The sequence below is a fragment of the Crotalus tigris genome, unplaced genomic scaffold (assembly GCF_016545835.1).
Source record: "Crotalus tigris isolate CLP2741 ecotype Arizona unplaced genomic scaffold, ASM1654583v1 scf7180000018563.1161478300:1536566, whole genome shotgun sequence".
In the NCBI taxonomy this organism is placed as follows: domain Eukaryota; kingdom Metazoa; phylum Chordata; class Lepidosauria; order Squamata; family Viperidae; genus Crotalus; species Crotalus tigris.
This window is the reverse complement of record NW_024097077.1, coordinates 333,213-359,263: the sequence shown is the minus strand read 5'-3', so window position 1 is coordinate 359,263 and position 26,051 is coordinate 333,213. Positions and strand designations below refer to the sequence as shown.

Below are 26,051 nucleotides of genomic sequence, written 5' to 3'. Positions count from 1 at the left end.
TCTATTCCCTATTTTCTATTCTATTCTGTTTTCTGTTTTCTATTCTATTCCTTATTCTATTCATCATTCCTCTATTCTATTCTATTCTATTCCATTCCATTCTGTAATTCTATTCTATTCCCTATTTTCTATTCTGTTTTCTATTCCATTCCATTCCATATTCTATTCTATTCCATTCCATTCCATTCTGTAATTCTATTCTATTCTATTCTATTCCATATTCTATTCTATTCCCTATTTTCTATTCTATTCTGTTTTCTATTCCATTCCATCCCATTCCATATTCTATTCTATTCTATTCTATTCTATTCTATTCTATTCTATTCTATTCTATTCTATTCTATTCTATTCTATTCCATTCCATTCCATTCCATTCCATTCCATCCCATCCCATCCCATCCCATCCCATCCCATCCCATCCCATTCCATATTCTACTCTACTCCATTCCTGATGAATTTGGAATTTGACCATTAAAAACTGCTCTTAACGGCAGAGTATTTTATGAATTGGCTAGGTGCTGATCTTCCTTTCTGCCTTGGTTTATAACGGCGTCTCTTTTTCCATCCTGTTGCCCAAAAGATACCACAACAGCAGCAGCAGCAGCCCGTGAAGGCCATTGAACAAAGTACAGCCAGAGGCCACCAGGCCTCTCCTCCCGCCATCTCCTCTGAGGGCTGCTGGCCTTCATCGTCATCAGACCTGTTGTTCCTTCCACTGTAGAGTTTGGTTTCGTTCAAGGGTTTGCTGTTATTGGGAAGAACCCGGCCAGGCGATAGTGATGCCATCTGGATGGGTGCAGAAGATGCCTTGGCATTACCTGAAGTGGGGGTAGAGCTGTTCCTCCCTGGAAGAATCTCAGCTGCTTCCACCGAATCGTCCATGGTCGAAGCCGTCGCCATTAACGTGATGGCTGAGTTCTTGAGGGCAACATCTACTGCTGAGCTCTGGTTGCTCCTGTCCACACCTGGCTTTGTGGCTGTTGTGGGAGAGGAGGCCTCCGGGAAGAGGAATCTTGTGGAAGATAGTTCATCCTGGTCTAGGCCAGCAACCCGGGCCCTACCATGCCTCTCCCATTTATGAAAAGAAGACCGGGCGTTTATATCTTTGAACGAGAGCTTCTCGAAAACAAGAAGATCAGGATCAACTCCTGAGGAAACCCAAGAAAGAAGAAAGTTTTAATTTTTCTCTCCTCTCATCCAACGATATCTGATCTATAGACTTACCTCCACCAACTTTGCATTGTGCACCAATCCAGTTCCTGGACAAGGGAGGCCCTCCACTCGGTCACTCATGCCCTGGTCATCTCCTGGCTGGACTGTTGCAACGTGTTCTCCATGGGGCTACCCTTGAAAAGTATCCAGAAGCTTCAGCTGGTGCAGAATGCAGCCACATGAGCTATACTGGGTGCCTAAAGATGGGCACATATAACCCCTCTGCTCCATGAACTGCACTGGGTGCCAATTTGCTTCTGGGTCCAGCTCAAGGTGTTGGTTGTGACCTATAAAGACCTACATGGCATTAGGGCCAGGCTACCTATGAACCAGCTTCGCCCCATCACACCAACCTATCCCAAGCGTTGAGGCAGGGAAGGCATGCTACACGCCCTGTGGGTTTTCTTTCTTTCTTTCTTTTTCTTTCTTTCTTTCTTTCTTTCTTTCTTTCTTTCTTTCTTTCTTTCTTCTTTTGTCTCTTTAAAAAAAAGAACATCTTGGTGTTTTGAATTTTAGCTTTCTTTGAATAAACTAAATACTATACAGTAAAAAGTTTGGTAAACAAACAAACAAACAAAAACAAGCAAACAAACTTCATATCTGGACACTTTCTAAAAAAAAGCAAGTGACATTCTACAGTTAAAAAAAATCTTCTTAAGATATCACATTATAGCTCAGTAATCAAAGCATCCTAAAATGGTATTTTAATTTTTATTATAACCCATACCAATACACGATCACTAGATATCTGGTACTTCCTTCCAGCTTCTTTGCTATAAAGTTTTACCATAAGTTGCTCTTTAAAAAAGAAAAAAAATCTGGATTTTAGTTATGCACATATGCAAATCACTTTTCCCCCTGAGCGTGCATTAATGCATATATACTCTGAGGGAAATGGGCAGTTTAGAAATGAAATAAATAAATGTATAAATAAATAAATGCATAAATGAATGCATGAATGAATGAATGAATTCATACATACATACATACATACATACATTAAAATGCCTTACCTGGTGTAATATTATACAGGACCACATTTCTTGTAGGTTTCACTATGCAGCTTTCCAGCACTGGGCAATACATGTGAATGCAGTTTATATTGTGAATATTGGTTTTGTAGTAGAAAACAGCCATGTTACAGAAAACTAGAAAGTAGAGAGAGATAGGAAAGTTTTTAGCTGGCCTGTAGCAAAGGATCCTGCTGCTGTTTATGCTGGATGAGCTCTATGGGATTGTGGGACATTAATTAAAAAAAAGCCAGCCCCCCTAATTAGGATACTTTTTTAGGGGAGGGTGGAGAGGCTTCATGGGATATCATCCGTTTCTCACAAAACTCCCAGTTCTACAGAACACACTGGAGACAGGGATTCTTTCAAAAGTAGGGCTTGATTGATTGACTGAGTTGGTGTCAACTTCTTAGCAATCACACAGATAGGTTTTCTCCAGGATGATAGGTCTCTAGCCTGCTCCTTCAGGTCTCCCAATGGCACCCTACTGCCCCTGTAACTGAGTCCACCCAACTCAATGGTCATCCTCTTCTTCCCTTCCCTTCCCTTCCTCCTTTCCCAGCCCTTCTCCAGGGAGCTAGGTCTTCACTTGATGGATCACAGAACTGATCTGACATGAAACCTAACGGAGAAGCCAGCATCCAATGCAGGACCCAACTGCTTGCTCTTTAAACCAAATGTCTAGCCAACTGAACACAAAACATTTAGGTATACAATGTGGGACCTGGTGAATAGGGGGTCTTCTGCCCTAACAACATGCGAGAGTCCAATCAAATCACTATAGATCAAGTTGAACCCTTAAGCCAGGGGTCTTCCAACTTGGCCATTTTATGACGTGTGGACTTCAAGTCCCAGAATTCCTCAGCCAGGCACGCGTGCCTGGCTGAGGAATTCTGGGACTTGAAGTCCACACGTCATAAAAGGGCCAAGTTGGAAGACCCCTGCTTTAAGTTGATCCATGTCCCTTTGTTCTTGAAATAAATCTGTGAACTCATAAACCCTTCAGTAGCTTTATATTCAAATCACATCACATCCAATCTATAATGGGTCGTTGTGATAATGTGGCAGTGGGTTGCTTAAATCCACCAGTGATGCTCTCCACGAACATAGTAGTGGCAGCTCGGGCCTCAGCCGTCTGAAAACAGAAATGCTAAACATTATAACTCTCTAGGCCTATCACTTTCCACCCCCAAATCTTGGTCAAAGATCAGCCAAAAAAAGGATTAAACAGATGATCTTTCTAATGAGTTGATGTTTTCATACTTTTTGCCTAAGCATTAAGACCAGGTTATATGCCGACAGGATTATGTGTCAGAATATCTAAATACGAAAACAGGGATTTTCTTGTGCCAGATCAATATTCCAGTAATAGATGGATTTAGTCCTTCGGCTCTTATTTCAGTTAGTCCCTTTATCCTACCAGCTTGTAGCACGCATGAGGGACAGAGCCCTGCAAGAGAACTGTTCTTTGTTTGAAAGTTCAGCTCTGAACTTGCCTGAAGAAATGCAATGAATGGCTTGGGGAGGCTTTAAAAGATTGTTCTAGCGTCAGAGTGTTGGAATAGTAGCCAATAATAAACAATAGTAGGAAGCACATGGAAAGGAACATGCACCCCAGGAAAAGCCGTTATAATTTCATTCATAATTCCAAATTCACTTTCAATCTCAGAAAAGCAATTTCAACAGAAGAAAACCCACCATTCTTGTAGATGGAAATGCATTGGAAATTAAAGAGCCCCCAAGCCTTTGAGTTGTTGGTTCCATGCTCAAGCTACTATTATGCTTAGGAACCTAAGACCGTGAATGCTGTATGGTATTAAATTGTTTTGCAAACGCTTCCTACTGTTATAACCTGTTTCGCATTTTAGTAAAGCAAGACTCCTTAACTCCAAAGAACTATTTCAGCCCCCCCCCCCCAAAAAAAAATGTCTATGGAGATTCTCAGTCATCCAGGTCATGGTTGTCCCAAAAGTGCTTTTTCAAAAGGCAACTGGACTTTCTTGTTTTTCCTTAAAGACATTTTGCTTCTCATTCAAGAAGCTTCTTCAGTTCTTGCTGCCTTGAGTTGTTAGTAAAAAATAATAAAGGTAGGATAGAAAGAAAAGAAAGAAAGAAAGAAAGAAAGAAAGAAAGAAAGAAAGAAAAGGAAAGAGGGAGGAAGCGAGGGAAGGAGGAAGGAAGGAAGGAAAGAAAAAGAAAGAAAGAAAGAAAAAGGAGGGAGGGAAGAAGGAAGGAAGGAAGGAAGGAAGGAAGGAAAGAGAAAGAAAGAAAGAAAGAAAGAGGGAGGGAAGGAGGAAGAAGGAAGTGTAAAGATCAAGCCAAGTATAATCTTTCAAAATATAATCTTTTATGTATAATCAATCTCTCATGGATAACAGCTATTGTCCATTTATTTTTGCTTGCTTTCTGCATGTGCTCCATTGTATTCTAAATTGTGCTGACCAAAGAAAATGTTTCTGTTACTTTACACTGTGTTGTTTCAAGAGAAAGCCTAGCTAAGAAATTGCAACACCTCTCTCTCCTTGGATTGTAAATCTTTCCCTTCTTGTTTCTCTGATGTGGCTTTAAAATGTAAACAGCTCTCTACCCCCTGCATGGTAAGAAAGTTAATGGGCTAATTGCCAGCTATGATGCTATTGTGTGTTCAAGCTTAGAGATGCAGAAGTGTAAAGCCAGGACAGATAAGGAGATTCAGAGGAACTTTTTAGATGCGTAGGAACCTTGTGATGTTTGTTGGTTATAAAAAGCAAAAACTTTTTGATTACGTGCTCTCTCTGCTCTTCATCTTCTCTGTTGTCTAAAGGAGAGTGGAGTGCCCAGCATATATTCTTTGAGCAAAGAAAATAAAGTTGTGTTCGGAGTCTCATTAGGATTTATTTGGAGTCTGAGCTGGAAAAACCTTACAGAAGGAAAGAAGGAAGGAAGGAAGGAAGGAAGGAAGGAAGGAAGGAAGGAAGGAAGGAAGGAAGGAAGGAAGGAAGGAAGGAAGGAAAAATGTTCTGCCTTGCTTTTGAACAGGTTAAAAAAAGAAATATATTAAATGTTGACACCCCAAGAGGCTAATACTTTGCCATGGGGAGTCCCTTGAATCTTTCCTGAAGAAAATAATTCCTCACCATCCTTGAGGATGCAGCAGGCCTGGCTGCACTGTCCGGCAGTGGATGCAACGTAAACCTTGAGGATCCGTGCTCCTTGCTCCTGGGAATGCTCCAGATCAAGGGAGAGACCCGGGAACTGTCGGATCCAGCAGTTTTTGTAAAACCTGGTAGGCGAGCAAAGGCCTTCCGACCTGCACATCCAGCCCCAGAGCAGAAGGACCTCTGAAAGAGCCACTAACAGAAACATCTCAGCAACATTTCCTTGGCAAAAGTCCCTTCTCCAAGGCAGAAGAAATGCGGAGTAAGAGAAACTCAGGGCTGTCTGCCGGAGTAACCTCTTTGCAGATGATGACCGTAACTTCCCGTGGAATTAGCAAGCCCTTTGCAAACCTACGGAATAATCGCTCCCAATCTTTGCACGGCTGCTTGAACTGCACGGGGTAGATCTTGAGTTGGGATAATGACACCTGGTAGAATAATAAAGGATTTCCAGCACCTGGTAGAATAATAAAGAATTACTATTGGGCCAGGAACCATATAGCCTTCTCCCTTGAAAGGGAGTCTGTAATGCATCCTCGTTGGGGGGCACTTTTTGAAGATTTCCTCACATGGTGATTTTGTTTTTATTTTTTAAAAATTGCCAATGGTATTTTAGGTCTAGAAAATCATTCTGGAACCTCTTGGTTCAGGCTTTAGAAAGCTTTCACTCAAGGTACCTTTGGAATTGTAGCTGCTTATTTTCCTTGCTTTACAAATTACGTAAGTTGTTTCGTTCAAGAATGATCCCATTAAAAACTATTCCTAAAACTCAACTGGAATCCGTTTTTCTATCTCAACACCTTTATTGTGTATCCTGAGAAAGAACAGCCGTTGGCCTTCTTCCAATAGCAGAGTTGGAAGGGACCTTGGAGGTCTTCTAGTCCAACCCCCTGGTTGAGCAGAAGAGACCCTGTCCCTATACCATTTTGGACAAATGGCTGTCCAGTCTCTTCTTTAAAAGCCTCCAGTGATGGAGCACCCACAACTTCTGGAGGGAAGCCGTTCCACTGATTAAATTGTTCTCCCTGTCAGGAAATTTCTCCTCACTTCCAGACTGGATCTATCCCTGAGGAATTTCCACCCATTCTTTTATAGGGATTGTACAAAAGCCTAATTATTAGCCTAATCACCGCCATTTTGCTTCTGTAAACTGTGCTTCCGTTAGGGACGCCATTTTGTGAAGGCAGGAAGATCACGTACACATACCCAGAGACAAGGGAAAGAGCGGGAAAGGAAGGAAATGTGATTGGTTAATATTCTGTGCACCGACAAGTGTCACCTTGTGATTGGCTGTTGCCCGTATATATATTCTTCGGGTAGCTGCTGACCCTTACACTGTCTTGTCCTGCCCTCAGGTGCTTTGGAGACTAGGTGGACCCCCTCTTCTCTGTGGCATCCCCTCAAGTATTGAAAGACAGCTATCATATCACCCTTAGTCCTCCATCTTCATTAAACCAGACCAGGGGTTCTCAACCTTGGCAACTTTAAGACTTGTGGACTTCAACTCCCAGAATTCCTCAGCCAGCAAAGCTGACTCAGGAATTCTGGGAGTTGAAGTCCACAAGTCTTAAAGTTGCCAAGGTTGAGAACCCCTGAACTAGACATACCTACAATAGTTCCTGCAACAGTTCATTGTCCAGTCCCCTAATCACCTTGGTTGCTCTTCTCTTCACTCTTTTTAAGTGTGAGGAGTGGTCCAGCTTAGACCCCCGTCGGCCTCCTCTTTGCCTGTTGAAACCCCCCCCCCCAATTCCTTCAGTCTCAAAAGAGCGGAGCAGGCCTTTCCCCCACAGCAAGGACTGCTCAGCGCCCTTCATGTTAGAAATGGAAGAAGCAGAAGACTTTCCTAATCTATTGTTGATGTTCATCTTATCTTGCATGTAATGCCCAGCTCCTGGAGAGATTCCAGACACAAGAAGCATTTGAAATTATAAAATACTGTCTGGCTATCAGCAGGAAGCACAGAGAAAGAGAGGTGTAGCCAAAATTAAAAATGCGTAATAATGTTTTCCAATTTTACCAACGTTTCCAATTTTATAAGAGGGAGTCAAGCCCCCGAAGGCAGGACAAGAAGCAACGGGTGGAAACTAATCAAGGAGAGAAGCAACCTGGAGCTAAGGAGGAATTTCCTGACAGTTAATCAGTGGAACTCCTTGCCTCCAGAACTTGTGGGTGCTCCATCACTGGAGGTTTTTAAGAAGAGACTGGACAGCCATTTGTCTGAAATGGGTTAGGGTTTCCTGCCTGAGCAGGGGGTTGGACTAGATGACCTCCAAGATCCCTTCCAACTTTATTATTATTATTATTATTATTATTATTATTATTATTATTATTATGATGAAGAGACTGGACAGCCATTTGTCTGAAATGGGCTAGGGTTTCCTGCCTGAGCAGGGGGTTGGACTAGATGACCTCCAAGGTCCCTTCCAACTTTATTTTTATTTATTATCGTTATCATCATTATCATTATTATTATCTGAAGGTTTCAAAAATTTGCAAGAGAATTTTTCAGAAACTATTTCTATATCCAGGTTCATTAGGGGGAATTTGAAGGAAAGTCGTGACGGTCATAAAGTGGGTCACTCACATGACCCAATCTTCTGACCTTTGACCTTTTTTCAATGCCGTTGTAACTTTGAACGGTCACTAAATAGATGGTTGTAAGTTGCTACTTAGGATCTCTGAAAATGCAGCAATACAGCAATTCAAATGGTAAACAAATAAATAAAAGTAAATGGATGGCAGATTTCCTGATCAGCCGCCTTCCTAGATCTTCCTTCTACGATTCAAATTTACCTCTTTTAAGATTTCCAAACCATCCCACCTTGTCCAACAATAAAGCGATAACTCATATTCGGTTTCTCTCTAGATTAGTAATTCTCAACCTGCCCAAAACAGAAATAAAAGGAAATTGGTCATTGTTATCAAAACCCGGAGATACGACATGCAGAACAAGAATAAATCACTGATGTTTTCTCAAAATTACAATTTGGTGCAATTCTACTACAAAATGACAAAGCCAAAGAAATTTAAACACGCAGAAAAAGGATATAGGTATTGCAAAACTCAACGGAGGCATGCACTACATTTGTTTCTTACCTGACCTTTTTTTTTTGGAGTTGTTTCTTGTTCTCCAAGGAAGAAAAGGATCATAAAACATTTTGTTGGGGGGAAAAACCCAAATTACACTGTCGCTTTTGAAACACCCAAGAACGATTTGCCAATGTTTGCGTATTGTTTCACCGTCCAGTTGGACGCTTGAGTTAGCGTTGATTAAGGATAGATAAAAGCGCTTACTTTAGAGTCAGGCAACAGATTGCTGCCTTTTAGCGGGATGAATGGAGAAGGAAAATTTCTTTCTTTGCATGGAGAGAAAAGAAAATGGCAGATTCCACTCTATTGACATTGGATACCTGGTAATTAACCCCTTTTCTGCCAAGGACCTTAGCTGGGACTGCAGAAAATTCTCTGCCAAACAAGTAAAAATGCAAATGTAATTTACCGCTGTACTGCTTATTACAGAATTACTAAAAGTAGAAGATGAAGAGAGAACCAGATTACATCTCTTTCAGGCTATACTATACTACATACTAAATTTTATGGGGAGGGTTTCTTTTTTTAAAAAAAAAAATCCCTAAACTTTTAATGCTTCCCAGCAAAATATTATTTCTGTTATTTTTATAATACAACTTTTTTTTTTAATAATCCTTGACTTACAACCACTGGTTTAGTGCCCATTCTAAGTTACAATGGCATTGAAAAAAGTGACTTGTGACTGGTTTTCATACTGGCAACATCCCCTTGTCACGTGATCAAAATTTGGATGCTTGGCAACTGGCATGTATTTATGACAGTTGTGGTGTTCTGGGGTTATGGGATCCCCTTTTGCTACTCCGACAAGTCAGGTCAATGGGAAAGCCAGATTCTCTTAACAACTGTGTTACTAAGTTAATCACCTGCAGTGATTAACTGACAACTGTGGCAATGAAAGTCATAAAATGGGGCAAAACTCAATGTCTGTCTCGCTTAGCAACAGACATTTGGGCTCAGTAGAATTGTAAGTTGAGGACTATCTGTATATCTGTTCCCACCTGGTTTTTAAGCAGTTGTCCACCAGGACTCCGAGATCCACCTCACAGTTAGATCCCTGAACATGGCAGATGTTGGGTTCAATGGCAGAGATGTAAGGTCACAGGAAATCTTCATTCCCTATAATTGAGGTTCTGGAAGACGCTGGGTAGACCCTATAGCAGGGGTCTCCAAGCTGGGCAACTGTAAAGCTGGTGGACTCCAACTCCCAGAATTCCCCTGCTCTACACAATGAAATAACGATGCGCCCAAATCAAGGGTATATTTCGCCAAATCAGGGTTGAGAATGACAGCTGCCTTGGGCTAGCAGAGTGCGGTGCGCAGAGAGCCACCCTAGACAAACAAACACCACACTGAGCCTCACGGCCTTCTCAGAAGACGCGGCCTACAAAAGAAGCCGTTTCTTCAGAGAATGCACAATTTCACTCTGCACTGAGGCTGTCCCGGGGCCTCTTCTTCCCTTGAGGCAGAGATTGCACCTGCTTGAGGCTGGGTTGCATAACAGACCCACAATTGGAGAACACAAGTCCTTTCTCCGCTGTGGTGACGGAGGAGATCTGTGATCCGTGGAAGACCCTTCCTTGGAAAAAGATGCTGGGTTGGTTTCCACCCCCTAGTAACACTAGAAAAGGGGCACCTGCACATTTTTTGAACACAAATGCCAAGAGGACAAAGATGTGAATAGGCTGTGTGCTCTGTGACAAAAGAGGGGTGGGAGAAATATTTCAAATGTTTTTATTTCAGTATTAACAATAGGTACATCGTTTTGAACAGAACCTATTTCTATAACAAATATAACACACAAAGATATATAACAAATATAACAAACAAAGATATATAACAAATATAACAAACAAAGATATATAACAAATATAACAAAGATATATAACAAATATAACAAACAAAGATATATAACAAATATAACAAACAAAGATATATAACAAATATAACAAACGAAGATATATAACAAATATAACACACAAAGATATATAACAAATATAACAAACAAAGATATATAACAAATATAACAAACAAAGATATATAACAAATATAACAAACAAAGATATATAACAAATATAACAAACAAAGATATATAACAAATATAACAAACAAAGATATATATAACAAATATAACAAACACAATTAGGGGGCAGGAGGCTAAAACATAAGGAGCTGGAACTGGGTATGTGTAATTTACTAAAGAGAAGGACCAGGGCTGATAGGATAGCTGATAGCATCTTAAAAATATCTATGGGGTTTCCAGAAAGAAGAGGACGGTCAACCTATTCTCCAAAGCATCAAGGGGAGAAGCAACCTGGAACTAAGGAGGAATTTCCTGATAGTAGAACAATTAACCAGAGGAACTCCTTGCCTCCAGAAGTTGTGGGTGCTCCAACACTGGAAGTTTTTAAGAGGAGACTGGACAGCAGGAGGATCATGAAGAAAGCCCGTCCAGCGGCTCACAGCGGCAGCGGGGCCTTTTGCCCTGGCTCCGAAATGGCGGAGTGGGATCAGGCCTACCCTGCCCATCCTCCGTACGGTAGTCCGGCTCAGGCAGGGAGTGAAAGGGAGCAAGAAATGGCCTGGCTTGGGGGGGCGGGCTGAAGGAAATGGGTGCAGGGCATGTGAGGCAGCTCCACACCTTCCCCACCTGCCTCGCCTCGTTGTGGCGGCAGTGATGTGATGTGACATGTGGCCTCCTGCCACGAGCGGCCGTAGCAGAAGTGGGGCAGCAGCCATGTGGGCTCCTGCTAGATGGGTTGTGGGTGCTGCCACCGCGAGGCGAGGTGGGTGTCACGAAAAATATAGGACACCACCCGAAAATAAGACCTAATGCCTCTTTTGGAGGTAAAAATAATATAAGACCGGGTCTTACTTTCGGGGAAACACGGCAGTTGTATGCTGCTTCTTTCTTTGGAGAATGGTGGTGAATGGTGGTGGGAGGAAGTTATACGTCTTCTATAATCAAATCACCTGCATTGGGGGGAAAAAAGTGAGACCAATGAAGGAAAGAAGGAAGGGAAGCCTCTGCCTATCCACACAATGAGAACACCCGAAGGATGCAGAGCTGCTGCGATTTAATCTCTGGACTACATTGCTAGAAACCACAATAGGGTCGTCCTCAAATTACGACAACAATTGAGCCCAGAATTCTGGTCAATTGTAAGATCATTTTTATAACGGTTGCTAAGTGAGTCACCTGGTCCTAAAGCAAATTATGTGCTCACGAGTCCAAATCCAGATGATCCACAGGAAGTGTTTTGTGATTATTATTGTCATTTTTTGCCCAGAAAGCAACAAAAACTATTGCAAAACACGATCGCATAGCCCCAAGAAGCTGCAGCTGCTTGTTAAGTGTGGACTGGCTGCCAAGCACCCAAATGGCTGTGGAATTCTGGGAGTTGAAGTCCACATGCCTTAAAATTGTCAAGGTTGAGAAACACTGATCTAGCGGTTTGTGGGCAAGTGTTATCGTGAACCGACACCACACCACGCCGGAAGTCAGCAGGCCCGACGCTTGTTGTGGATGGTTTGTGTGAGTTTTTGTAACATTTCACAGCAGATGTCTGAACTGAGTATCAAACCAGGCTCCATGAACTTCACGAGCAGTTACTCCTTGGCCTCTTCACATTTGGCGGGATTTTCTATGGCACCATTTCCGGTGTGTCGGTTCACGACAATGCTCGCCTGCATACCGCTAGACGCACCCAGGAGGTTTTGAAACAGTTCCCTTGGGATGTGTTTGATTCCCCCCCCCCCATAGCCCAGATTTGGCGCCGAGCGACGACTAACTAAGGAATTTCAAATCTTGTAAGACATTACAAGGGCCTCAATCTGAATGGCGATTGTGTTAAAAAGTTATGTCATGTTGTAGTTTTCTAAGCTGTGTAATAAAAGTTCTGCATCTGCGAGTGTCTGTCGTGGATACCCAAATGGAGGTTTATTTCTGAATTGCCCTCGTATATTCTGCCCCCTCCCCTTGCCCATATACGTAAATAAGTGCCAGTGAACCCTCTTAAAGCTTCCTTGAAGAGTGAAATGGAAGCAGAAGGACTTGTGGGGAGCCAACGTGCCTGCAGGAGCTGCAGAAGGAGGAGAGGTGCTTAGTGGGTCAGGAACAGCCCGGTCCAAAGTGTCCACTCATCACATGGCTCCCTCTTCACCAGCTCCAAATCGACAATATATGTCACTTGTTTTCTCTTACAAATCTTGGGGCTGCCGTCCGTTTGGCAGACCAGAGAAACTGGAGCTTCAGCTTTTGCAAAGCAAGGAAAACACATGAAAAAAGCCCTAGAAGAGAGAGAAAAAAAAGGAACGTAAGGGAAGGGACCTACTTTCCATCATCCCTTTGATTCCAGAAACCAGAATGGGAAAAGTGATACGCCCAGCTTGTGCTCATCGCTTTTAACCTTGGTTTGTTTTTTCACGACTGGATGTGTTCCGCAGCCACTTTGAGTTCATCGAATCTTAAAAAGGCTTTCCTAATTCACAGGCTGCTAAGGCTGCTAAGAAATCCCAACCTGTTGGAAAGTACTCCACCAAGTCTTTTAGCCCCAATAATGAATTAAAGATAAAATTGGAGCACATTTGCCTCTTGCCCCCCTCCTCCGCAGAATATCCCCATCCTCTGAGAAATTGGCTACAAAAAGGGGCTACAAAAAGTCCCCCAGAGTCCAGCTCTGAAAACCTATTTACATCCTGGAAGCCATTTTAGCTCTGATGACCACCAACGGACGGAAAGTGACAGTTGAACTGAATGGCTGACATCATGAAGCAAGTAGAATCCCCCAGATGACAGACCTCCTTTGGGATCCCCACAGAAATCCCCCTCCCCACCTTTTCTACACACACCAACGCCAGCCCAAAGTCTCTAGGAACGCACCAACAAACCACCAAACCTGCCCTTTTCTCATCGTTTGGCTCTTTGGTTGTAGACTGCCTCTTTATATGGAAGCTCCACTAAGCTAGCTGATTGAACAAGGCCCACGGATGCAGCTCTTGGTCAGCTTCCGTTTTGATTCCCTTTGTGTGGCCATTCCAGGGTCAGTTCTCTCCTTGGGTTTTCAAATTTAGATCTAATTTCTCATAAACTATCCAGAGAAGAAAACAACAACAACCCACGTGGAACACATTCCACCGAAACAGAATATTGTATACACCTTAATGAAGCTAAGGATCCGGTGATTTGGTTGCGCCCCACATCACCGGATCCTCTTTTTAGACCCGTGTTGAGGGACCCCGCTCTTTTCAGAAAGCCGAAGAATCAGACTTTTCTTTTTAACCCAGAGGCCTAGATCTCCCAAGGTAGACTGCCCCTTAGTATGGAAGCTCTATTAAGTCACTCTCCCTCGAGCGAGACCCATGAGGACAGCTTTCTGCCGGTTGTTTTCCTGACTGTTTCCTTTTGGTTCACCTCACGGCTGAGGTCCCACCATTTTCTCTCTGTTTGAATGAAGACACCCTCCTTTTTCTTCTGGCCACCAAAGTTCAAGCAGGACAAAATACACAACATTTTTTTTGTCTTTTCTTTTCATCGATAGAGCAGGGCTGCCTGAAATAAAAGGGTAGGGAGAAACTTAACAACCTCTCCAACGATTTCCGTGAAAGAAAATCCAATATACTGTGCAAGGAGCCCTGAAAGCGGTTTGAAGTTACAATGGAACGTCCCCCCCACCCCAAAAAAACCTTCCTAGGGACCCAGTTTCAAAGTCCCAGTGTCCCCCCCTCCCTCTGTGATCATGTGACCGCCATTTTGGGCCCTTTCCCCCCGGACTACATTTTCAGCCATTTGCAGTATCTCGCAGTCACGGGACCACAATTTACAATGTTTTTGCAGAAATTGGTTATTTGCTTCCAGTTTCTAGCAAAAAAGGGGCCCCACAGCAAGCAATGGGTTTGCTTAATGACCGCAGTGTTCACTTAACAACTGCCATTAAGTGACCCACTTTATGACTGTCACGACTTACAGCCAAAATTGCAGGTTCACTATGATTGTGAAAGGCCCCAGCCATATTCATGCAGTTAATTAATGAGGTCCTACATAATCACTTATATCAGGGGTAGGCAACCTTGGCTCTTTTATGACTCGTGGACTTCCAATTCCCAGAATTCCTGAGCCAGCAGCTGGCTCAGGAATTCTGGGAATTGGAAGTCCACGAGTCATAAAAGAGCCAAGGTTGCCTACCCCTGACTTATACAAACGTGTGTCTTGATGACATTTTTACTGTTTATTTTATTTTATTTTTATTTTCAGTAAGCCTACTGATGGGTTTTTTTGGTATAGATTTTATTAGTTTTTATAGGGTTAGGAATAAGATGGGGTCAGGATTAGGGTTAGGAATTGAGTTAGGATTTTCCCAAACAACATTTTCAATATTTAGCAAAGAGCATAATGTTTGGGTACATGTATTTAACTAACAACAATAGATATAGTTAATTATTATAAACAATATGTTAATTCATCACTCCATAGCCTTCTTCTTGTTAATATATTCAAAATGACATAGCACGTTCCTTTCTCTCTGACGCGTTTTTCTAGCCATGGATAGAAATTATCCCATGTTCTAAAGTACACGGAGTCTTCTTTCTCTTTAATCTTTAAAGTCAACCTATCCATTTCTGCACACTCTAGGATTTTCTTAATTAGTACTTCTAAGCCTATTGATGTTTTGAGGAGTAACCTGTGAATAAAAATTAAATGCAATTGAAAATGGTATCTGTTCTTGTTCAACAAAAACAGAATCCATCTGATTGGTACGCACTGTTGAAAAAGAACATGAAATGTAACTAACTTATGTAACTTTAACTGTAAAATGTTAGATAAAACTTACCAAAACAAAAAGAATATTTTCCAAGGACACAAGCTGATTCCTCCCTTTCCTTAAGTCTCTTGTTAAAGAACCTGTTTGCCATTCAACCGTAAAAGAAAAAAACAGTCAAAGATATAAAACTAGAAAGAAAGCAAGTTCGCTGGCTAACAATGCTATGTAGTATATAAGTCCATTTTTTTTTCCTTTTGTAAACAGACTCTTCTTGAGTATCTTCTAAAAAACCCCTCAAGTCTTCTTTGGACTAATATAACCCGAAATTAAGTATTGTGACTGATTTTTCAGCAAGAGTCCTTCAAGGCTGTAAGCACTGTGTCTATTGTTTAGAAGGGGAAAAAAAAAAACCCCACATAATTGCAGCCATTTCTGCCATGGCCCCAGCACGCCACAGCTTCTACAAACCACAAATTTGGTGTAATCAGTTTAGTGACTTTGTTTAATTTAGAAAAATGTCTCCAGTGGTTTGAGACGTCGTCTTCCAAATCCTAATTAAAAAAAAAAAAATAACCGTGTTTTATTTTCACTGTAAATCTACTACCATGCAGTGGATGAAAACAAGAAACCCGTTTGAAAATGCGCAGTTAGTTTAATTTTTCTCCATTATCCACCCGGCTTTTTTCCCCCCCTCAAGACTGGAAAATGTCAACTTTACCTCATTTAACCACTGAAATGGATTTTTGCTACTCTTGGCCACCTTCCTTTTCCAAGGATTTGTGTTGCTATGATAATGAGACTACATGGGTCACAGTGTGTTTCACGTATTATTGATCTCAAAGCCCATAAACAGATCTCTTTACAGTATAAATATGGATGACAAGAAAAAAAAGGAAACAAAATCCCTCACGAGAGAAAATTTTTGGCCTGCTAGCAATTATTAGCAACAGCTATTTGAGGAGTTTTAAAAGAATCCTGATGCTCCTGCATCTTCTTAATTTTTCAGAGCATCAGTTAGGGGTTACTGCTAGAGGAGGATTGTGGCAAAAAAAGATGATTGGGTGGGGGAATTGTCATAAAAGCCTTTCGGTCTGTATTTTATTTTATTTTTTAAAGAAAAATGGTTTTGGCGGAGGTTTGGCAGTACTCAGAAGCCTGGGTTCCTGAGTCTCCATCTTCACTTTGGACTGACTCATAACTGTTAGGGAAGAGGGTTAATTGCGGGAAAACTAGAGTAGGATTGCTTGCCTCTGGGGATAACCAAATGAAATCCAATTTCCATTTTCGGAGAAGCTCCCTGTAAGAGCAGAATCCAGAGAGGCAGCAATTAGCAAGTCTCAGACCAGAGAGACAATTACATCAATAAATCTGTGTGTCCAAAACCACCAAGCAAAAACCATCAATTATCCATCCTCTTGGAAAGATGGAAGGAAAATCCATGGGTTTAAAGTGGATTTTTTTTTTTTTTTTGCATTGCCGAAGCCCAATTCTCAGGGATGGCATGGAAGGTTTCCTTCTTGCCAGCCATGGGGAGATTAATTTAGCCAAGGGATGTCTCAAACTCTTTTGCTAAGTAACTTTATACCCGCAGATGGGCAGAGACCTCCGGCGACTTGCACTTATGGCCAAGCGCTGGAGTGAAGCTTGGAAGAATTCATGGTTGATTTGGGGTTTGTTTATCTGCTTAAGAAAGACCTTTATGAAAGGTGATTTGCTAGTTGTGACATCCACACGTTTGGAAGACAGAATGGCTTCATCAAAGCCCATTTCCTCTGCTCAGATGGTCACATTGCACGACTGATATCAGTCATCAGTCATATCAGCAGTGACTGCTCCTCTTTTCCAGTGTCTTTGCTTTTGTTAGATTAGATCACACGAAGTTTCAGTACCGCTTTATAAAGCCCTAGTAAGACCACACCTGGAATACTGCAGCCAGTTTTGATTGCCATACCACAAAAAAGATGTTGAGACTTTGGAAAAAGTTCAGAGAAGAGCAACTAAGAGGATCCAAGGCCTGGAGACTAAAACATACGAAGAACGGCTGCGGGACTTGGGTCTGGCTAGTCTGAAGAAAAGAAGAAACAGGGGAGACATGATAGCAGTCTTCCGGTATCTGAGGGGCTGCCAGAAAGAGGAGGGGGCCAGGTTGTTCATAATATAGTATAATAATATAATATAATATAATATAATATAATATAATATAATATAATATAATATAATATAATATTATAATATAATATAATATAACATAACATAACATAACATAAGAATAGAATAGAATAGAAGAGTTGGAAAGGACCTTGGAGGTCATCTAGTCCAACCCCCTGCTCAGGCAGGAGACCCTATATCATTTCAGACAAATAATAATAATAATAATAATAATAATAATAATAATAATAATAATAATAATAATAATAATAATAATGTAAGGGATCTTGGAGGTCATCTAGTCCAACCTCCTGCTCAGGCAGGAAATCCTAGACCATTTCGGACAAATGGCTGTCCAATCTCTTCTTAAAAACTTCCAGTGTTGGAGCATTCACAGCTTCTAGAGGCAAGGAGTTCCACTGGTTAATTGTTCTCACTGTCAGTAAGTTTCTCCTTAGTTCTAGGTTGCTTCTCTCCTTGATCAGTTTCCATCCGTTGTTTCTTGTCCTGCCTTCAGGCGCTTTGGAGAAGAGCTTGACTCCCTCTTCTTTGGGGCAGCCCCTGAGATACTGATTGATTTCATGGAAAGCTTCATCCTGGGCCGGGGCGACCCCAATCTCTCTTCCCCCCCCCCACCCCGGGCTTTCTGCTTCGCAAAGGACCTTCCCACCGGCCCAAGCGGGGAGGAGGAGGGGGGGGAGAGCAGCGGGCGGCGCATCCCTCCCCAGCCCAGCTCGCCTCCGCAGCCTCTCCCAGCCGCCGGCCTTCTAGGGCTTTCCCGGAGCAGCAGCGTCCCCGGCACCGCCTCCGCGCTCTCCCCGCCCCGCGCCGGCGCCCTGCTCCGCGGCCGAGGGCAGCGCAGGGATGGCCGGCCAGGGGGGCACGGAGGACGCGGCGGCGGCGGCGGACCCGGAGCCGCTGGTGGAGGTCCGCCTAGGCGAGCGCCGCTTCCCGCCGGTGCGCCAGAGGCGGCTGGTGGAGCAAAGCGACTACTTCGGCGCGCTCTACCGCTCGGGCATGCGGGAGGCAGCGGAAGCGGCGGAGGCGGCGGCGGGCGGCGGCCGCTTGGCGGTGCAGCGGCTGCGCGGCGGGCTGAGCGCGGCGGGGCTGGCGCGGGTGCTGCGCTTCGTCGAGACGGCGCGCCTGGAGGCGGAGGAGCCGGGCGAAGGCGGCGGGCTGGCGGAGCTGGTGGAGGCCGCCTGCTTCCTGCAGGTGAGGCCCCTGCTGCACCTGCTGCGCTCCCGCCTGCGCCTGCCCGACTGCCTGGAGCTGCACCGCCTGGCCCGCCTCTACGGGCTGGCCGAGCTGGCCGACGCCTGCCTGGACTTCATGGCCGGCCGCCTGCACCAGCTGCTGGCCCGGCCCCGGGACCGCCCGCCCCCCGGCCTGGCCCAGGAGCTGCGCCTCCACCGCCGCCGCGGCCGGCCCGCCCTGCTCCTCCTGGGCGCCTTCCCGGACCGGCCGCCGCTGCTGCGCTACGACGAGGAGGAGCGGCGCTGGGAGGCGCTGCCGCCCGCCGAGCTGCCCGCCCGGCTGCTCCAGGTGCGCGGCTTCGGCTCGGCCGCCCTGGACAACTACCTGTTTGTGGCGGGCGGCTACCGGCCTGGCAGCCAGGAGATCGCCGCCGCCCACCGTTACAACCCCTGGCTGAAGGAGTGGCGCCCGCTGGCCTCCCTCAACCAGAAGAGGTGAGGCTGGCCTGAAGCCCACCGACCGGGAAGGACCCAAGCGGGTTTCTTTCAGGACTTTCTGCTTTTTCCTTTGAAGACGTTTCGCTTCTCGGCCAAGAGGCTTCTTCGGCTCTGACTGGATCAGTGGTTCTCAACCTTTTTAATGTCGCGACCCCCAACCGGTCGTAAGTCAAGGACTACTCAACCGGTCGTAAGTCGAGGACTACTCAACCGGTCGTAAGTGGAGGACTACTCAACTGGTGCAGCACCGTTTGCAGACTGGGGCTTTTGGCAGGCTCAGCAGGGCAGAGACAGCCTGGACCATTCCTATTGGCTTTGGAAAGCCAATAGAATTAGACTCTATTCAAGAGAGTCTCTTCTATTGGCTTTCAAAAGCCAATAGAATAAAAGGGAGTAGCACAGCTAAGGAAAAGGGGGAAAAAAATGGTGGACTGCGTTGTTTGGCGACCCCCGTGAAATGGTCATTCCACACCAAATGGGGTCCCGACCCACAGGTGGAGAACCACTGGACTGGATGGTGGGGAGTGGAAGGATTTATACTCCTTGCAGACGGCTGGTCCTTTTAGAGCCACGGTTCTCAACCTGTGGGTCGGGACCCCATTTGGGGTCGAACGACCATTTCACGGGGGTCGCCAAACAACGTAGTCCGCCATTTTTTCCCCCTTTTCCTTAGCTGTGCTACTCCCTTTTATTCTATTGGCTTTTGAAAGCCAATAGAATAGACTCTCTTGAATAGAGTCTAATTCTATTGGCTTTCAAAAGCCAATAAGAACTGTTCAGGCTGTCTCTGCCCTGCTGAGCCTGCCAAAAGTCCCATTCTGCAAACGGTGCTGCATCAGTTGAGTAGTCCTCGACTTACGACCGGTTGGGGGTCACGGCATTAAAAAGGTTGAGAACCACTGTTTTAGAGAATGGTTGAGGCCACTTGGAGGTTTACCTGAAGGTCACCTGAGTGGTGCAAATGGGTGTGGAGCAGGGGTAGGCAACCTTGGCTCTTTTATGACTCCTGGACTTCAACTCCCAGAATTCCTGAGCCAGCTGGCTCAGGAATTCTGGGAGTTGAAGCCCATGAGTCATAAAAGAGCCGAGGTTGCCTACCCCTGGTGTGGAGCCTTCTTGGAGCTGTTGAAAGGACTGTGTTGTAGACTGGAGATGGATGATGTCGTATCCCTCCCCTTCTGTTGAGGGAGGGCAGTTCAATTTTGATGGGGAGGGGGAGGGATATGACCACTTCTATCTCCAGTCTTCCACACAGTCCTTTCAGCAGTTCCAAGAAGGGAACACACCCATTTGCACCACTCAGGTGACCCTGAGGAGACAGATACACCTCCAGGTGGCCTCAAGGACTCTCTAAAAGGAGGCAAAGGACCGGCTGTCTGCAAGGAGTATAAATCCTTCCATTCCCCACCATCCAGTCAGAACCAAAGAAGCTTCTGGGATGAGAAGCGAAACAACATCTAAGGAAAACAAGAGAGTCTAGTTGCCTCCTGAAAAAGCATCTTTGGGACAACCATGGCCTGGAGGGCTGAGAATCTACATAGATTTTGGAAGGAAGATCCTGAAGCTGAGGCTCAAATACTTTGGCCACCGAATGAGAAAAGAGGACTCATTGGAAAAGACCTAGTGCTGGGAAAGATAACGCAAAAGGGGGACGGCCTGCGATGAGATGGTTAGATGGGCGTCCTCAACCGAGTGGGTGACAGTTTGGGCAAACCATGGAGACGGTGGCAGATGGGAACTCAGTATCCAACTCTATCGCTAAGAGTTGGAGTTGACTTAGGGATTGAACAAAACTCTGGCAGGCCACAGGGGAGTGTAGGGTGTGCAGGTTCCCCAGGCTTTAGGAGACCCTCAAATTAGGCCTGCCCAGGGATGCTTGACACCAGGACATCCCTGGGGACACTCCCTTACCAAGAAACTTGCTACAAGTTGACTTGCAACCATTCATTTAGCCAAAGTTACAATGGCACTGAAAAAAATGACATGACCAAATTGCTGGTCCTTGAATGCCTGCTTTTGGTGCCCAATATTTAATGTTCAGACCAAGCGAAGGTAGGGCAAAAAAGTCAACCAACAGAGGGCAACAACAAAACCAAGCTTTGGGAATGATTGACTCCCCAAATAATGCTTATAAAATAACTGTTACTTGTGCAAACTACGTCTAAAGTCAAACAGATTTTTTTTCTCTCTCAATATATATCTCCTGCAGGTTTCTTAGAGCAGTGGTTCTCAACCTTTCTAATGCCGTGACCCCATAATACAGTTCCCCATGTTGTGGTGACCCCCAAGTGGGTGTGGCCACCAATAAGAGGGAGTAGGACAGCTAGGGAAAAGGGAAAAAAATGGTGGACAGCATGGTTTGGCGACCCCCATGAAATGGTCGTTCGACCCCAAATGGGGTTCTGACCCACAGGTTGAGAACCACTGTCTTAGACGCTTACGCTAGGCATTTTCTCAGCTCCATTGTGAGAATTTTAACATTAACCTCTCCTTTAACTATTGCCTCCATGGGTCCAAATGATTTAGTTTCGGGACCTCTCGATCAGATTCAGGTTTTCCCTCCAAGAAGAAGAAAAAGGAAAGATTTGGGGCCTCATCCGTATGTGGGCTGACCGGGGTATAAAGCCTATGCAAATCAGTAGGACTGTTGCAGAAGCATATGTGCACGGAAGGCTTTTTATTCAGCTGAATGAATAAAACGAAAGTTTTGTTGTCAAGCTCCATTTTGTTGTCAAGCTTCAGCCATTTTTTTGTTTCTTGACTTGCCAACAGACGCAGGGCAGAAGGGGGAATGTTTGGCGTGCTCAGCGCACATGTCAACGGTCCGGCCTGGGAACCAAGTCATCGGAGGACCGTTGGGCTGGAACTGAGGATGTTTCCCATAACAAATGTCTGACACTTAATTGGGGAATGTGACCTGCACTATAGAGGGGAAAGGAGGTCCTACACTTTTAATTTACTGTTCTGGCGCCATTTTCGCCAGAGCTGATTTTCTACTCATTGGTGCCGATACGCTGAGCTCAATAAAGCTTTGCATTAGAGATTGTAGTGTCTCAGCTGTGCGTCCTTCGTTGGGATCATCAGTCTGAACCATGGCATTTGTACGATTTGTTGCATCGGGTTGTCGAAATAAAACACTGTGCCGCTGGAAATATTTGTGCCTTAACCTTCAACTCTTCCAATGTCTTTTTCCTAGGGCTAATTTTAAGCTCCTGGCCGTGAGTGGAAAGCTATACGCCGTCGGGGGCCAGTCGCTCTCCAGCGTTGAGTGTTACAACCCGGAGCAGGACTGGTGGACCTTCGTGGCGCCTTTACCAGCTCCCCTTGTGGAGTTCTCAGCGTGTGAATGCAAGGAGAAGATCTATGTCATGGGAGGCTACACTCCAAGAGGTAAAGCCACCAGGGGCCATAGATAGCCATATGGGGATACACCCACACCCACACCCACACCCGTACAGGTATTTCAACACTTCACAACACTTTAGTGACCATTCAAAGTTACAATGTCACTGAAAAAAAAAGGGACAATCGTTTTTCACCCTGGCGACCATTGCAGCATCCCCGGGGTCACGTGATCAGAGTCCAGAAAATTGGCCACTGATAAGTTTATAATGTTTGCAGTGTCCCGGGATCACGTGATCCCCTGTGGTGACCTGACAAGCAAAGTGAGTGCGTAAACCAGATTCCCTTCGCAAACGTGTAACTAAACTTTAACGTGTAAAGAGCCGAGGTGGCGCAGCAGTTAGACTGCAGTCCTGCAGGCCACTTTAGCTGACTGTGTTCAGCAGGTCAGCGGTTCAAATCTCACCGGCTCAAGGTTGACTCAGCCTTCCATCCTTCAGGATGGAAGGATGGAAGGCTGAGGACCCAGATTGTTGGGGGCAATGTAATATATATATATATATATATATATATATATATATATATATATATATATATATATATATACACACACACACACACATTGCTTACTGGTGTACACCACTTAGAGAGTGCTTGCACTTAAAGCGGTATATAAGTCTCATAAATAAATAAATAAACTAACTTATCAGTCGCAACGATTCACAATTGCTTTGTCAAGAAAGGCTGTGCAATGGGACCACACTCCCTTAACAAATGTCTCTGGACTGGCCATTCTCAATTCCTACAATCGTTCTTCCTATGTTTTAGTCTCCAGGCCTTTACTCATCTGAGTTGCTCTTCTTTGCACTTTTCCCCAAAGCTTCAACACCCTTTTTTTGTAATGTGGTGACCAAAACTGGATGCTGTATTCCAGGTGTGTCCTTACTATTTTATTGATTGATTGATTGATTGATTAGCCTTTGGGCATATCAAAGTGCAAAGCCCCAGAAACAAATGATTACTAAGATTTGATAAAAGCCATTTAAAGTGGAATTGGATAAAATAACGATTTAAAATGAAATGGGAGTGAAATACCATGACATTGGAAAAAACACAGTCTGAAATGAAATTGGAATAGAACACAATACTTTAAGACATAGATAAAATACGATAAAATTATATTTCGGGGTCACCCCTTGCAGTGTGCCCCAATCAGTCCCACATAGGTGGGTGTGTCCTTACTAAGGGTTTTATAAAGCGGTACTAACACTTCGCGTGATCTTGATTCTAGGCCTCTGTTTATACAACCCTGGATCGTATTGGCTTTTTCGGCTGCTGCTTAATATTTTAAATTTGCTGAGCTTCAGCAACTAATGTTGCTGAACTGAGCAAATTTAAGGTATTCGACTTCAGCTCTCCAAATTCCCTATTTCTTGTCCCAGGATCATGGGTCACCTGCGGAGGGCAGCCACTTTTAAGGTGTTCCCAACCAGCGCACACACGTGCAGAACAAAACTACACTCCAGATCAGATTTTGCAGGTCCTTATTCTGCGTTAAACTTCTTTTCTCCATTGCAGACCGGAATCTGAATATCTGGGAATATTGTCCCGTCTCTGACAAGTGGAGTAACTTCGAAACCTGCAGAACGCACCTCCGCAAGCAGCAAATGTTGTCGGTGGAGGAGACCATATATATCGTGGGCGGCTGCAGCCACGACTTGGATTCCAAAACGAGATCCGGTCAGAACGAGGCTATGTTAACTGTGCAATCTTACAACGTGGTTACCAAAGAGTGGCTTTACCTCAAAGAAAACACCTCCAAATCGGGTCTCAACTTGACTTGCACTTTGCACAACGACGGGATTTACATCCTGAGCAGAGACATCACTTTGTCCACAAGCCTGGAGCACCGGGTTCTTCTGAAATATAATATATTTTCAGACCGGTGGGAGTCACTGAGAAACTTCCCCATCCCTGGACAAAACATGTTGATCTGTTCTTTGTATTTTCCAGACCTGAGCTGAATTCCCTTCGTTGCAGAACAGAGACTTTTTTTGTCTTTATCTGTCCACAAATTCTTTTGGCAGTTTCCCCCCCTGACTTTGGCCACTTTTGAGACGCATGGACTTCAACTCCCAGAGTTCCCCAGCCAGCCATGGAATTCTGGGATTTGAAGTCCACCTGTGTTAAAAGTATCCAAGGCTGGGAAATGTTTAAAGAGACGATGCTCAAAATGTCACCATTGCAATTGATAAAGCGGGAGGAGAGAAAGAATAAATGTGTACGGATGCCAACCGATGCACATTAATCTGGCTTTTGGCTTAGATGAGAACCGATGGCTGTTGGGTGCAGAGAAACTTGTTTAACATCAGTGAATAAATTTACTGTTTCATATCGATGGCCATCGTTTCCCATCCAACTTGAAATATTCCTTTTTCCAAACCCTTTTGGGCCAGGTAGGTTAAGTAAACCTCATCACCAGAAATACAGTTTTGACCACGGATGTGATTAAAGCCATACTGCTTTTATATGTCCCTATTTTGACATTGTGGACATCCCTAGAAGCCAATAAAAGTTGAATTAGAGCAATTATTTTGGAAGTAGGAAGCGATACCCTTTCGTGAGAATGTGTGAGCAGGAAGCTGGCATGATCTGAGCGAAAGAAAAGTGCGTATTTTCAGGACTTGCCACCTTAAAGTGGACCTCAAAAATGAATCATAGAATCATCCGTCTGGAAGGACCTGTGAGGTCTTCTAGTCCAACCCCTTACTTAAGGCAGGAGCCTTCTGCCATCCAATCAAATGGTTGTCCAGTCTGTTTTTGAAAACTTCCAGGAGACAAGCTGCTGTTCCATGAATTAATTGTTCTCGCTGTCAAAAAAAAGTTCTCCTTACTTCTAGGCTGTATCTCTCTTTAACAAGCTTCCAACCTATTTAACAAAGCCCTTGCAGGCAGGATAAGAAACAGTGGATGGAAACTAACCAAGGAGAAAAGCAACCTAGAACTAAGGAGAAATTTCCTAACAGGACAATTAACCAGTGGAACAGAAGTTGTGGCTGCTCCGTCACTGGAGGCTTTTAAGAAGAGACTGGATGGCCATTTATCAGAAATAGTAGAGGTCCCCTGTGAGAGCAGGGATTGTACTAGACGACCTACTACAGCTAGTACTAAGAGGGGAAAGAAGAGGGAGTCCATTTATATTCCAAAGCACCAAAAGGCAGGACAAGAAACAATGGATGGAAAGTAATCAAGGAGAGAAACAAATGTAAACAAATCACTAGCCTACAAGGACAGATCATTTACCTAGGGTCTGTAATCCGTGCTCTTCGGGCAGAAATTAGGTGTCCAGTTCAGCCCCTCTACTCTAGTAAGCCTCCCTGCTATCAGCCCCCTTTACCACAAAGATCCTGCAGGAAAAGGGCAGTGTGGACAACCGTGGGATCTGGCAGGGTGAGAGCTGTGAACCATAAACACAAAGCTTTCGCTGTGTCCCTGCACAACAGCTACAGTGCTCTTGCTGACCTTAATAGGGACATTAAGGAGACTGGTAAAGGTATTTGTGAAGATAACTCAAATAAGCAGGGGATTGTGGTCCGAGATGAAGAACTAGATTTTGATAGGGAGAAGTGTGAATCAGGTATTGCACATCAGTCATGCAAG

The 26,051-nt window shown here is 44.3% G+C and overlaps 2 protein-coding genes across 3 annotated transcripts; one reads left to right on the top strand and one right to left on the bottom strand.

The window, feature by feature from the left end:
* Positions 1-430: 430 nt before the first annotated feature.
* On the bottom strand, positions 431-12,160 carry MANSC4 (MANSC domain containing 4). Of its 2 annotated transcripts, XM_039354567.1 has the most exons (5): positions 11,325-12,160; positions 8,156-8,244; positions 5,339-5,816; positions 2,226-2,360; positions 431-1,148 (listed from the first exon to the last, which is right to left on the bottom strand). In XM_039354567.1, the coding sequence occupies exons 3-5, from the start codon at positions 5,565-5,567 to the stop codon at positions 472-474; spliced, it is 1,041 nt and encodes a 346-aa protein (XP_039210501.1). In that variant the 5' UTR covers positions 5,568-5,816; positions 8,156-8,244; positions 11,325-12,160; the 3' UTR covers positions 431-471. The 2 variants fall into 2 exon arrangements, with proteins under 2 accessions (XP_039210501.1, XP_039210502.1); XM_039354568.1 differs by lacking the exons at positions 8,156-8,244; positions 11,325-12,160 and having other exon boundaries at positions 5,339-6,218.
* Positions 12,161-18,142: 5,982 nt separating this feature from the next.
* Positions 18,143-24,983, top strand: KLHL42 (kelch like family member 42). The gene is made up of 3 exons (XM_039354566.1): positions 18,143-19,046; positions 22,246-22,439; positions 23,970-24,983. Exons 1-3 carry the CDS (start codon positions 18,223-18,225, stop codon positions 24,413-24,415), a joined length of 1,464 nt encoding a protein of 487 aa, XP_039210500.1. The 5' UTR covers positions 18,143-18,222; the 3' UTR covers positions 24,416-24,983.
* The last annotated feature ends 1,068 nt before the right edge of the window (positions 24,984-26,051 follow it).

Excerpts from the sequence above, each read along its gene's own strand:
- MANSC4 (XM_039354567.1), bottom strand. The coding sequence starts at position 5,567 with ATGTTTCTGTTAGTGGCTCTTTCAGAGGTCCTTCTGCTCTGGGGCTGG. Across the intron at positions 2,361-5,338 it reads CTGCTGCATCCTCAAGGATG|TTTTCTGTAACATGGCTGTT; the intron begins GTGAGGAATTAT and ends TCTACTTTCTAG. Across the intron at positions 1,149-2,225 it reads CCTGTATAATATTACACCAG|GAGTTGATCCTGATCTTCTT; the intron begins GTAAGGCATTTT and ends GGGTTTCCTCAG.
- KLHL42 (XM_039354566.1), top strand. The coding sequence starts at position 18,223 with ATGGCCGGCCAGGGGGGCACGGAGGACGCGGCGGCGGCGGCGGACCCG. Across the intron at positions 19,047-22,245 it reads GCCTCCCTCAACCAGAAGAG|GGCTAATTTTAAGCTCCTGG; the intron begins GTGAGGCTGGCC and ends TCTTTTTCCTAG. Across the intron at positions 22,440-23,969 it reads GGGAGGCTACACTCCAAGAG|ACCGGAATCTGAATATCTGG; the intron begins GTAAAGCCACCA and ends TCTCCATTGCAG.